This window comes from Rhinolophus hipposideros, assembly GCF_964194185.1.
Source record: "Rhinolophus hipposideros genome assembly, chromosome: 23".
Taxonomy (NCBI): Eukaryota; Metazoa; Chordata; class Mammalia; order Chiroptera; family Rhinolophidae; genus Rhinolophus; species Rhinolophus hipposideros.
In genome coordinates this window covers 35,913,409-35,927,031 of record NC_138069.1, presented here as the reverse complement: position 1 = coordinate 35,927,031, position 13,623 = coordinate 35,913,409, and the positions used below count along the sequence as shown (strand labels likewise).

At 42.6% G+C, this 13,623-nt stretch overlaps 1 protein-coding gene across 12 annotated transcripts in view; it reads right to left on the bottom strand.

Annotated features, from left to right (window-relative positions):
• The window catches only part of TENM2 (teneurin transmembrane protein 2), a 1,145,520-nt gene that overhangs the window by 337,112 nt on the left and 794,785 nt on the right, over nt 1-13,623 (bottom strand). For 10 of the 12 annotated variants that reach the window (XM_081034975.1, XM_081034979.1, XM_081034980.1 and 7 more), the window contains one exon: nt 10,464-10,673. The exons of the other annotated variants lie outside the window; for them this stretch is intronic. In XM_081034975.1, the coding sequence (XP_080891101.1) occupies nt 10,464-10,673 (210 nt within the window). The remainder of the gene's footprint in view (nt 1-10,463; nt 10,674-13,623) is intronic. 12 annotated transcript variants of the gene reach the window in all.

Genomic DNA, 13,623 nt, shown 5'->3' with positions numbered 1-13,623 from the left:
ACTTCTTCCTTCTCAGAGGCAGCCACATTTACCTTTTGTTAGCTGACTATTTTGGTTTTTATCTCTAGGTCTATAAATAATACACGTGGCTGCTATTTCTCGTATTTTCAATTGTAGGCACTATCTAGTAACTTCTCACTATAGAAGATGCAGACCTGGCCCTTCCCTCGGCTTGCCCAGTCCACATGGGTACCTTTTCCATTTCCTTCTCCTCCGGAGATTGTGACTCAGTGCTTACACATCACAGGGCCACGCAAGTGCTACTCAGAGCTGAGCCATGTAACACATGATGACTGTTTTTCGTTTCTTGAATACATAGAGAGGGTGCCAAAAAATGTATCCACATTTTTAGCAAGGAAAACTGTATTAAAATTGTAATACTCAATATATACCAATAACAGAAGACAGATATATGCACCGTTTGACTTCTGCAATTACAAGAAATGCTCAGAGTGGTTACTATCAGCGTCCAGACGCATCCGATTGCGGTGAACTATTGCTTGGGCAATGTTGACCAAAGTGTCCACTTGTATACATTTTTTGGCACCCCTGGTATGCGTGTGTATGTGTGTGTGTGTGTGTGTGTGTGTGTGTGTGTTTATTTTTCTGGAGTTGTCTTTTTAAAAATTTCCTTAAGTTTCCATATACTTATCACTTAGGAGAATGATTTCTTTGGGTCAAGTCCCCATTGTACTATGTATCCTGGGCAAGTTCCTTAACCTCTGTGTGCCACCGTTTTCCCATCTGTAAAACAGGTGTGATAATAGCCCCAACCCACAGTGTAATGGTGGCAACGTCCTCTAGCCACAGCACCATCGGGAGCACACGGTGGTCCAACAAAGTTGGGTTTATTAATGCATTGCGAGGAGGGAGGAGACACACAATGAAGAGCCATGGGTGCTTCCGTGAAGGGCTGTGTTAGGTGGCTTTAGGTATGGCTTTAGGTATGCTTCTGGCAGCTTGGGGATAGCGCTAGGATCTGGTATCCATATCTGTTATGTATAGGAAGGCCTGATTAGAAGAAACTAAAACTGTCGTTGGTAAAGAAAGAACAGCTATACATTTTAGCCTGGAGAGCGGGACTGCGTGTATTTTTGTGCTTGGGACGGTAACCTTGCTTTGGTCTAGGTTTTGGTCTAACCTTGCTTTTGGCAAGATCATGAGGTGGTCTTGTTTTCATTTATCTTACTTCGCTCCAGTCACAGAGTGGCTTTGCTGAGCGTTAGTGTTCTGCAGGAGTGTTTATATGCAAGGGGAGAACACCATGGCATAGCTGAGAATGCCAACCCAGCTCCTAACAGCACCGACCCCGAGCAGTCAGTGTCAGACCAGATCTCAGAGTCAAGGGCTGCTTTTGTCTTTCTCAGTGTTGAGCATTTAATGCGTTGAAACCAGTAGAACAATGGCCACCACAGAATAAGCCCTTAAAATATTTGTTATGTGACACTAAAAGCATAGCAAAGAAAAATAAAAATAGGTAAGTTGGACAACATTAAAATGAAAAACTTTTGCACATCAAAGGATACTCAAGAGACAAAAGGCAACCACCAGTGTGGGAGAAAATATTTGAAATTCTATTTCTAATAAGTGACTGATAGTGTACATAAAGAACTCTTACAACTCAACAGCAACAATAACAAACAGCTTGAGTAAAAAGGTGGACCAAGGACCTGCATAGACAATTCTTCTCCAAAGAAGACATACAAATGACCAACAAGCACATGAAAAGATGCTCAACATCACTAACCATTCGGAAAATGCAAATCAAAACCACAACGCTATACCATATCACATGCATTAGGATGGCTATTATAAAAACAAACACACAAACAAAAAACAGAAAATAAATGTTAGCAAGGATGTAGAGAAATTGGAGCCCTTGTGCATTGCTGGTGGACAGGTAAAAGAATGCAGCCACTGTGGAAAACAGTATAGCAAGCTCTCCAAAAATTAAGCACAGAATTACTGTATGATCCAGCGATTCCACTTCTGGGTTTACACCCCAAAAGAAGTCAGAGCAGGTACTCAAACAGATGTTCGTACAACAATGTTTACAGCAGCATTATTCATAATAGCCTAAAGCTGGGAACAACCCAAGTGTCCGCTGATGGATGAATACACAAAAAATGTGGTATATAAACATACAAAAGTGTCATTCAACCTTAAAAAGGAAGGAAACGCTGACATGTGCTATAATATGGATGAATCTTGAAGACGTTACACTAAGCGAAATAAGCCAGTCACAGAAGGACGTATTTCACGTGATTCCACTTACATGAGTCGTCAAATTCATAGAGACAGAAAACAAAAGGATGTTTGCCAGGGGTTGGGGAGAAGGGGGATGGGGCGTTAGTGTTTAATGGGGACAGGGTTTCTATTGGAGAAGATTAGAATGTTCTGGAGATGGATGGTAGTGACGACTGCACAACAATGTGAATGCACTGGACACTTAAAACTGGTAAATTTCCCTGTTAACCATACTTTACCCCCTTAAATCTTTGTTAAATTAAAATGTAAATAATATCAAACCTGATCTCTGTGCCAACTGTCTAAACTCCTTTGAAGACAGTTAGATGCATCAGAATGTCATTTAATATTCCTAACAACTCGAGGAGTTGGAGACTTTCAGTCCTGTTTTACAGATGAAAAAACTGAGACACAGATTAAGGAAGCTGTTCAAGATCATAGTGTCATAAAGTGGCTCTGTTTTGAATTCAAGTAATACGCATGTCAGAGTTCCCACTTTTAAGAATATAGTTATTTTTAATTATTATTTTTGGAAGGCGTCTAAGAGGTATGCCAGGGGCTGGGGCTACAAATTCTGTTCGACCCGCCCATTGGTAAAAGAAATCTATTTTTTCATTCCACAGAGGATTGAGATATGTCTAACAAGGAACTGAAGCCACATTTTAAAATGGCTACTGAAGATTATTCAGAAGCTAGTTAGAGTTCATTGCAGTCTTTAAAGGAATTTGGGAGAAGCTGAAGTTCTGGGTAAAAACTGTTAGGTCAGGAAATGGTTAAGACCTCACACATCGCCCCCAGGACATCTTTTGGTATGTACCAAGAAGCCTGGCACAGAGATGGAGAGGTGGAATGTACACAATGCTTATCGACCCTGGGAATTTTGTCAATAGCAAGATTATTTGCTGAGTAGGAGCAGTTCTGTGCCATGTGTCACTTTCGTGCTGCACATCACCTAAGGAATTACCTGTCCATCTTGCTTGTGTGCTCACGTGTACTGTGGTGCAGAAGCCTGGTCCCAACCCAGCTAGGCTGGAAATTGCTAGACCTACAACCAGGGTGTGTGTTTGTGTGGGGGGTGGGCAAGGAGGCACAAAGGAAAAGAAGAAAGGGTCCGCTCTCTGTTGCTCTACTGTGGGGCCTGTTAGCAGTGTCCAGAGAGTCCCGAGAATGATCAATTCCCATTTCTCAGGGTGGAGACCTTGTTTAGGAGGCTCTCTAGAAGCCCGGGGAAGTCTTGGGGGCTGGGGGGCTATGCTTTTTTCTGCTTCCTGCTGGGACTGCCTTCAACATTTTCAAGCGTCACAGGACCCCAGACCATGCTTCTCAACTTCACAAGGAAACTTCTAGAAGCTGCTTTGCATAGCTGTGTAGGTCTCAGTTTTGTCAATGGCCTAGAGGGTGGAGTGAAACCCACACTGTCCAGGAAGAGGGATTGGAGGGCCTGTGAATCTTGGGGCAGCTTGGTCCAGCTGGATGGAAGGAACTTACAAGCACTGAGTGTTAGAGCAAGAGGGAAGCGTAGAGACATTTTTGGCCAATGCCACACCTTCACAAGTAGGGGAACTGAGCCCAGGATGTTTGAAAGACTTGCCCAAGATCACGCTGTGAAGCAGAGACCAAGGACAGAAAACCCAGCTTCCCTTTTAGAGCTTTCCTGTTACATCCGTGCTTCCCAAATCTATCAGACCATGAGAATAATCTGAAGGAGTAGTGAAAATACAATTCCTTACCCCCTGCCCCGAATTTACTTGTATTTAACCAGGATTTCAGGGGAAGAGTCTGGAGATCTGTGTGCTTTCTAAGCTGTGGAGGTGAAGAGTGTTTCGTGAGGCCATAGTACTCTTTATCAAACTTGTAACCAATGCCTCTTAACATAATGCTTTCATTGTCTTCTGCATACCTTGATAAGCCACACAAATATTTTAGAGGTTAACATTGAACAGAGGGGTGAGGAGAAAAGTCTCTGGAGTTGGGAAGGTTGGGTTTGAAACCCAGGTCCTTCACCTCCCAGCTTTGTGACTTGGGGCAAGTTACTTGTCTCATTTGTGCCCCTGTTATTCATCAATAAAATGGGCATAAAGGTAATTCTTGCTGCACTGGGATGTGGTGGGGTTGAATAAAAATAAACGAATTAAGGTGCATGAAGTGCTTAGCATAACAGCTAGCCTGGAGGGAGGAGAAGGGCCGCCAGATGAGAGCCAAACCCCACGTGGCTCTGCCTTTGGGGCAGAGAGGCTGTCTCTGTGCCCTCCACAGCCTTAAGGCAGCTCCCTGACCTAGTCTGCACTGCCTGGTGGGCTGGGAACTACTCTGGTGAGGAGGCAGCCAGTGCTAAATACCACGTGGGTGCCAGGTCACTCTGCACCTATGACTGAGACATCCAAGCTGCCCAGGAAAGAACTGGAACCAAGTGGCTCACGCGCAAAACAAATCCGACTTGGGAAAGGGAATAGTGTTGGGCCTTGATTTCCTGAGCTCCAAATCAAAAGTGAAAATGAAGTCCATTCCGGACAGGTGCAACCTCTTTTATCTGGGGCCCCACCCAGGGTTCTCTGCATTGGCCCTGCCACGGCTTGTCATGATGGGTATAAACAGTGTTTTCAAAATCTTCTCATTTACAGGTGAACTACAAAGTTCTAACGCATCTGAAAACAGACAAGTCAGGTATCGGTATATTGAACATAATATCTAAAATAAGTATAGTCCCCAAGTTGGGACATGCTCTGCTCTCCTTCCCCATCATTATCCACTTTTCCATCATACATGATAAAAGCAGTAAATTAATAAAATGAAGGCAGTTACTAAAGACACGAGTTAACTCATGTATTTACTAAATGCTTATTGAGCACCGACTTTGGATCTGATGCCAGGAAACCTGCTCGGGAGGTCTCTGCACGATGGAGTGAAGCTGAGAGGCGAAAGAAAGGCCTAGAAAGAGTGGACTATGAAGTTAAAAGGCAGTACAGTAGAAGAGGTAGGATGAGGAGCCGCCCAAAATACAGTGACTTAAAAAAACACGAGTCCATATTATCGCATAGTACAATCATCAATGTACAGAATAACTGCTGCACGCTCTTTAGGACATCCTAAACTCAATTAAATTCCAGTGGGAATAGTCTGCTTAAGAAGCAAGAAAGTTGATAACGTATGACATAAAAAAACATCTTCCCCTCACCTAAAATATGCAAGCAAAAGAAGTTTCATTCATTAAAAAAAAAAAAAATTCTATAGACCCCGTACTTCCTCACCCAAGTCCAGCCCCATGGATGGGGGGGGGGGGTCCGATGAGCGAGGCTGTCTGGGAACGGCACTTTAGGTTTCATGAGAGGATATCAATTCTAACCTCTCTATGGCTGTCAAGACACATTTGTAACATAGAACATCTGCTTTTCAGGTGGTGACTATAACCTCAAAGTTGGCTAATTCCCGTAAAAATTGAGCCGTGAGCAATGATATTTAAGGTCTATTGTCTACGGGATGTGCAGTTTTATGTGGTCCTTCATAGGACGAAGGTTTAGCTATAGATCAAGTTTTGTCCTTGGGCTCTGCAATGTTTGGGTATTTGTAGAATTTTTTTGAAAACTGGAAATGCTTTCTATGGCTTATGTGGAGGGAGGTTATAAGAAAATCGGACAGGAAATTCTTTACCGCATGTATTTACCAACGTGTGACTGAGAATTCAGCCATCTGGAAAGCACATCTTATTTCCTTTAAGAGAAATTTCTTTGTGGCCTCACTATGATGATTCACAGTATTTCCCTGAAGCAGTTGATTTGCTTTTACCTCCTGGAGGTTGTGTGTCTTGTTCTTTCTCTGTTTCCCTTCTTGCTTTGGTTTCTAGGAAGCTTAGAATGAAGTGTTCTGTTCATCTTATATAATGAAACAGGACTTTACAGACAGAGAGTGCCCCCAAAATGTATACACCTTTTAAGAAAGGAAGAAAACTTTATTAACATTGTAATACTCAATATATACTGATAATATAAGATGAATACAAGTCATGTGTATACATCTTTTTGGCAATCTGTGTACATGAGCCTATATGTATGCTTTCCCCTCTAGAGTTTTCCTTTATACTTTTTGTATCATCTAATTACAGTTTTCTAGTTGCTGGGTTTTTTTTTTTAATTTTCATACATTTTCACAAATTATGGGGGAGTTGCAAGAAAAGGAAGGAATGAATGGATGGATGGCTGAATGAATGAATGAATGAATGCATGAAGCTCTTTTGCTTTATGATGCAGATAAATAAGACAATCATTAAATTAGCTAGGCAACTGAATTTTTAGACTACTCTAGGTAACCCAAATCTTGCTGGTTTTGATGTACTGTTTACATGAGAACTTAACCAAAGCATTGCCTTTTTAAAAAGGGCCAATGCACCTCTACTGTGATCTGTTACAAACTGAGACTCTCCCCCTAGGACAGGCCTGTTGCCACATGGGACGGACTGAAAGGTCCTGGGCAGAGGTATCTCGCTTACATTTCTTCTGTACAGTTTGATGTGACTAACGAATGTCCCAGCTCCCTTTATTCAGACTTTTAGTTAAATGAAAACTCAACATTTTATGGGAGGGGAGGGGAGCCAATGCTTCTGATTGCAATGTGGCTTCGTGTATATTTTCTGCCTCATGCGCTGAGAGCAAAGAGGACATCCTGTTCTGATTGGGAATGTAGTCTTATCATTCATACATCTGCAGGGGCCTCCATTCACTGTCACTCAGATCCAGATTTTTTTTTTCCAGATGAGTTATTTCATAGGGTTTGAAATGATGCTTCTAGATACCAGAAACAGTATCTGGAGTGAACCTGGCCGAAGGCAGAACACAAGATGGAGCCACTTACTGGAGCTTAACTATCTGGAAATGCTTCAGGGAAAGAGAAACGTCACTCTTCTGAGTGTACCTAGCTGTACCTGGGTATCTGCTTGACCGGCATTGATTGAAGGTTGCAGCAATTTGGCTTCAAAGGTGTCGAGGTTTTCGTACTATCCACTAAAGCAGCGGTGTCCAAATTTTTTCAATGTTTTTCACCAAGGGCCATATGCGGTAAAATACACAAACAGCTGGGCCACTCACTCGAGGTGAAGTACGTATTGCCTCACCTGGTTTATTTAAGTAAGCGAAAGATATTTTTGGAATTTGCTGCGGGCCAATTAAAAATGGATTGCGGGCCGCAATTGGCCCGTGGGCCGCAGTTTGGACACCCCTGCACTAAAGAATGTACCACAGTCGTAGAAAATAATGACTGTCAAGCCATAAAAGTAAAGTTTTGTTGTTGCTTCGAGCAGCTTTTCGTGTTGTCAAAAACATTTTAGTTGTATAGTTTATGTCTGGTTTGTGTCTGTAGAACAAAGGCTCTTGGGCAGGAAATGTGTGCAGTGACTCTCCTAATGATGGGCTTCACTAATGTCAGGTAATAACAGCTATGGTAAGAGGATCGCAGGAAATAATTTTTCACTGTCACGTATGGGCTGAGTGTGTTAGAAGGGGTTTTATTTCACCTAAGACCAAACCGATACCGCATCGTCAGAACACAAGGTCATTGCCAAGAGACCAACTGAAGAAAAGTCAGTGTAATTAACCAGCCAAACATAACAACACCCATCACATGATCACTTTGTTTGTGCCACAGCACCCACTGAGAAATCCAGCCCCTTTCATCAAACTCAATTCAGAACACCCAAGCACAGCCCTGCACTTTGCGTCTTCTGTGTCAAACTCTATTTTCAATCCTTTATGTCAAATTTAAATTCACAGCAACTGCATTCAGATCTTGATAGAATCCTCAATTTGCCCTTGACCCCAAATCCATTCCACAAGACACACACACACACACACACACACACACACACACACACACACACGTGAGTGCATACATATTTGAACTTGATCTGCACTCACTAGCTAAGCCAAAGTCTAGAATTTTGAACGACTGCCTGCTTCTTGGCTGGAGCTTTAAGCTCTCATATACGTATCCTCTGAAAACAAGGGTAATGTACAATCGGGTCTTCACCCCCGAGGTGAGGTAATCATATCAGCACAGCTCTTGTTGGGACGAAAATGGACCCTCAAATTTTCTGTGGTATTTTCCCGTTATTGAAGCTTAAATCTCTATCAAGCTTACGTGTACTGAACAAATTGGTGTGAGTGATGAAAAATGGATCACTTTGCCTCTGAACACATAGATCGGTTCTGTCCAAAATGAGGTCTTGATTAGGCATAAAGCCAACAAAAAGGCCCTGTCAACAACTTACAATGTGATACAACATCCCGAAGAAAAGATATCACTCATAGCATTACCACTAAGAAAACATTCTAGACAGCTCTGAGATGTGAACTGACCTCTCTTATGGAAATTGTCTTTGCTTAGGTATCCATACATGCATAAAATGATAGAGTTTTTAAAAGCTCACTTTCTCCCTAATAATTGTCTGGTTTTGAAAAGCTATCAGCAGGTGCGCTTCATTTCAAAAGCCTCTTGTCCTTCTTAATACAATATTCCTCATGATTACATAGTATGAAATAAAAAACAGCAAAACATAAGTGAGGATCGTTCAATTAAATGCAACATAATCTCTGCAGCAAAAAAAAAAAAACAACAACCCACAAAAAACCAAAAACCGGTTCTGTCACTAAAACAAGGTTCTGACGAAAGAAAAAAGGGAATATATCTCCACATATTTTTAATTACATAGAATTTCCTCAAACATGATTTTTCATAATATATTCCATTAAGTTAACATCATATTTGAAGAAAGAGCATTTTCCGATTTCATTTTAAGCCTGATTTTGAGCAATTACAGTGTCATTGTTCTGCGGTAGAAAGGTTGAATTCATTTACTGTGTGGTTATGCTAGTTATGATTGATGTCTCTTCTCCAAATGATAAACCAATCACCCCAATGATGTAATGTCATTTTAAGAGTGCCATAATCACATTTCTCTCAAACTAGAAGCTCTGATGAGTTCTAATAAAGATTTATGGTAGATTAAAGGCCTTCATAATATCAACAATGGATTGCTCATTTGATGAGAGATTTGATTAGGTAATTTTTTTGAAAAAGAATATGAGTTTACTAAATATATCAGGCCTGGCTTTGAAGAGGGGCATGGACCATCACAAGCAGCAGTCCATCATCCCATCTCCAGAAGGAATCATCTTAAATGCATTTAGGAAGTCCTCTCTCATGGTAGAGGTTGAGGCCAGTGGTAGCATACACTCATGGATGGAGCTAAAACACAATCTCATCAAAGAACAGCCTTGGCATGGAAATCTCTGTACTACTTTTGATAGGATATGTTAATGAACACCATGAGTGGCCAATTCAGAATATAACTCCAAAGCCTTTGCGTCAGGAGCAATTAATTTCTGCAAATGTCTCCTCTTGGGCCATGGGTTCTTAACCTTAGATACTGCCCGCTCCTATGTTCGTATGTGTTCTGAACATATCACCAACAGGAGAAATGAAAATAAGGCAAGATGATGGCTGGCCCTGGGGCAATTGCACCAGATTTAGAGGTTGGGAGCGGAGGCAGTAGCCACAAAATCCTCAAAAGTGGGACAGAACCCCAGGAGCAGGCCCTCTGCTCTGTGAATGTGAAAGCTACAATAAGAACTGGGGATTTCAAGGCCATGTTTATCATGGTACCCCATGATCATCTTGCTAAATTCAAGTAAAGTGACATGAATAGAGGGTTATAGGAGAGGTCACCATCTCCAAACCCTTTAGACTTGGAAAGACCTTCAGTAGTCATATCAAGGGAACACATTCTAGTAGCATAACAATCTAAACTAGTAAGGAAGAAAAGTCAAAAGGCAACCATCAAAAACAAGAGATGTGAGATGCACACAAACTGGGCACATGAGAGTGTCCAGGGTCACTTGGCTATGGCCAGAATAATAGTAATCCAAAATGCAGCATTCCCTCATCCCTCTGCATTTTACCTTGGAGACCTGTATGTTCTCATGTGCAGCAGTGGGCAAATTCCTTCCACCAAAGGAGGCCCAAACCCCATTCAGATGAGCAAAGCCTTATCTGAGACCTTCAGCAAAGGTATCCTGGAGCTGCAATGCTACAAAATAACAAATGTATTTTGCCTTAATGCTCCCCACACCACCTTCTCCCCAGCCCTTGTTTCAAAGTTGTCATTTGTCGGAGACGCGACATTGTCAAGCACACAGCACCGCACATTCAGACACCACAGTTTTCCTTACCACTGCTGGAGGCTTGCTGGGGACCTGAGCAAGCTCTGAGCAGGTATGAATTGGGGGAGAATTCCTCATCAGGGTTGGTGTCCATGATTTGATGGGAGGTATTGCTGTCTAGCAATGGCATCTGGCAGCTAACTGGTGGAGGATTATGGGAGCTAGGCAGCTGAGCAGATGGGAGGAGGCTAGACGAGGATGTAGGTGGAATGGGACGACCTGGGAAAGAGGACAGAGGGGTGAAAGGTCAGTAATGAATGCCATGAGAGCAACCAGAGCAAGTTACACTGAAACCACCTCACGATACAAATACCTTACAATAAAAATTAAAAAGAAGAAAATGTTCCAGATGGATTTTTTGAGTGGTTTGATGTTTCTCCAAATGTGTAAATTCTTACTACATGTAGTTGCATGTTTGAAAAAGCCCGCATGAGCAGAAATGTCCCTCTACACTGCTGATGTGGAATCAGTCTGGAAAACGTAAACTTCTTTCTCTCTCTTCTGCTGCCGTTCCAAGCTAACTCCATATCATCTCTCACCGAACTGTCTGTCTCCTTGCTGGTCTCCCTGCTTCCACTCTTGCCACACACCCATCTACTCCCCACTGTCCCCATCCTTTCTCTGTAGCCAGAACGATATATTAAAGAAAGAAATCAGACTATAGCAATCGCCTGCTTGGCACTCTCCAGTGGCTTCCCATTGCACATGGAAAGAAACTCCTTATGACGACCTCTGTGTCTTGCTTACCCTGGCACTAGCTGTCTCTCCTAGAGGCCACCTCTGACAGTGGCCTTTACCACTGTCCGCTTGGTGCCTCATTCTCCAGCCACAGAGGCCATCTTTACATCTGCAGTTGGAACATGCCATGCCATTCCATCTTCACAGTCTTTATGTTTCCCATCCCCTCTACATGGAACATTCTCCCCTATTCATCACCTCACTGATTTCATAATTCTGCTTCTTCTCTTCATTCAATTCGTCCCTGTTTGTCTTCTTGACAGTTGTCCACCTGTCTTCTCTATTTTTCCTATCTGTCCTACTAATTAGCCTGTTTAAATATTTTCAGAGCCCTTATTACTATCTGAAGGTGCACTTTTACTCTATTCACTCCTGCATCCCCAGTGTCTTCCTAACAAATAACAGTACTCGAATGAATAAATCAGGTAGGCTAACACCAACTTAATTAGTTTGGGTTAGACGTGGAGGAGAGGTGGAAAGGGTGACACATTACCATCCCAAAGAACTGGCCAATGGCCCCACTATCACCACCATGAGATTCTTTTTGTGACACAATGGGGGAATTCCTACAAAGAGAAACAGCCACTTCAGGACATGAAGAGGAACAGCTAGGCTGGCAGGAGGTGGGCAGTGACTTGGAGCTGCTTTTGGGTCAAGGAGTTCTCCTCCCACACAGAAGGCGGCGGCAACATCTTTTCACGTGGCAGGGAGCTCCTGGCAGCCAGTAGCTGCGTGAGGATAATGGCCATGTGTACTTTCACCTGAGTCACCCTTACATCTTGGGGTCCTTGCAAGTGCTTGCCTGCTGGTATGTTCATTTGGGAAGCTCAGAAAAAAGAGCCAAGAGTAACAGCCTACAGGATATGCCCTAGAGCTGGGGGTGCAGAGGGAAGGGAAGGTGTCGAGAAAGCAAATGAAAGAATCGGGTTTGAGATTCAACTCAGGCAACGAATGCTTGAGTCACAAGAAATATATTTTTCCCCCTGCTTTTAGATGTACTACATATGTGGGAATATTTTCAGGCACCTCGAATGGATGCCACTTTTTGTCGTTGCTTATACAAGTATAATTGCATTTCCTGATCTATTCCTTAGTGCAGGGGTGTCCAAACTTTTTTCAACATTTTTTACCGAGGGCCATATGCGGTAAAATACACAAACAGCCGGGCCACTCACTCGAGGTGAAGTACGTATTGCCTCACCTGCTTTATGTAAGTAAACTAAATATATTTTTGGAATTTGCTGCGGGCCAATTAAAAATGGATCATGGGCCGCAGTTGGCCCGTGGGCCGCAGTGTGGACACCCCTGCCTTAGTGCATTAAACGATACTGATAGATTAGTTTGGTTCAATATAATATATGAGTGCCTCTCATGTGCCCTCTGAGACACTGAGGATATAGAAATAAGTGAGGCCTCATTCCTGCCCTCAGAGAGCTCATAGTACAGTGGGGGAGGCAGACAGGTAACTATGTCAATTCTGAACATGATAAACAGCAGCGTGGTGGCCTGTAAGGACATGGTACCGTGAGGGTGGAGAAAATGACACTTGGTCCAGCCTGGCCAGGTAGAAGTAGGGGGGGAGAGTCCAGTGAGGATTCCTGGGAAAGATGATGCCTGAGCAATCTTCAAAAGGAGAGAAAGGGAACTTCAGGTGAGAGGAAACCTGACGAACAATAGCCCAGAGGTATCTAATCACTAACCTATTACTCTTCTGAGGGTGGGAGTGGAAGATAAAGACAGGAGAGAAGATACTCCTAAAGCTTAAATGTTAGAAGCTCCTGCCCAATAACACGACTGAAGAAGAGTCATCCCTGAAACAAATCAATGGATAAATGGAATTTGATTTGAAAAACTCAATTCGTTCATAGCTGCTTGGGAGCCATTATTAGGCATGACGTATTTGCCAGATAATCTGGCAAAGGAAGACTGAACTCATCAGAGTTTTATCAGAATCAGTACTCACATTTAATCAATACCTCCACCCATAGGTCTCTCTCTAATAATAATACCAATCATTATTATTATGTTAACTGCTATTGTTTTGTGCAAGGACTATCTGCCACTCACTGTGTTAGCCAGTTTACATTATTGTCTCATCTGATTCTCAAAACAATCCTATGAGGTTAAATTTATTACAATCTCCATTTCCTACATGAGGAACCTGAAGCACAGAGAGGTGAGATGGCATGGCTAGTAAGTGACCGGGGCCAGCAGTCAAACTCAGGTTTGTGTATTCCCAAATCCACTCCCTAAGCTCTCTGCAGTGTTCGCCCTAACAACAAGGTGACAAAAGAGTAAAAAGGTGACATACAAAAAGGGAGGTGATTTCTAGGAAGTCATGTCCCAGTTTCCATCTCCCAATCCCAAGACAATTTCAAGATTTCAAATGAGAAACATTTCTTTGAATAACCATTGCCAGCAGCTATCATCT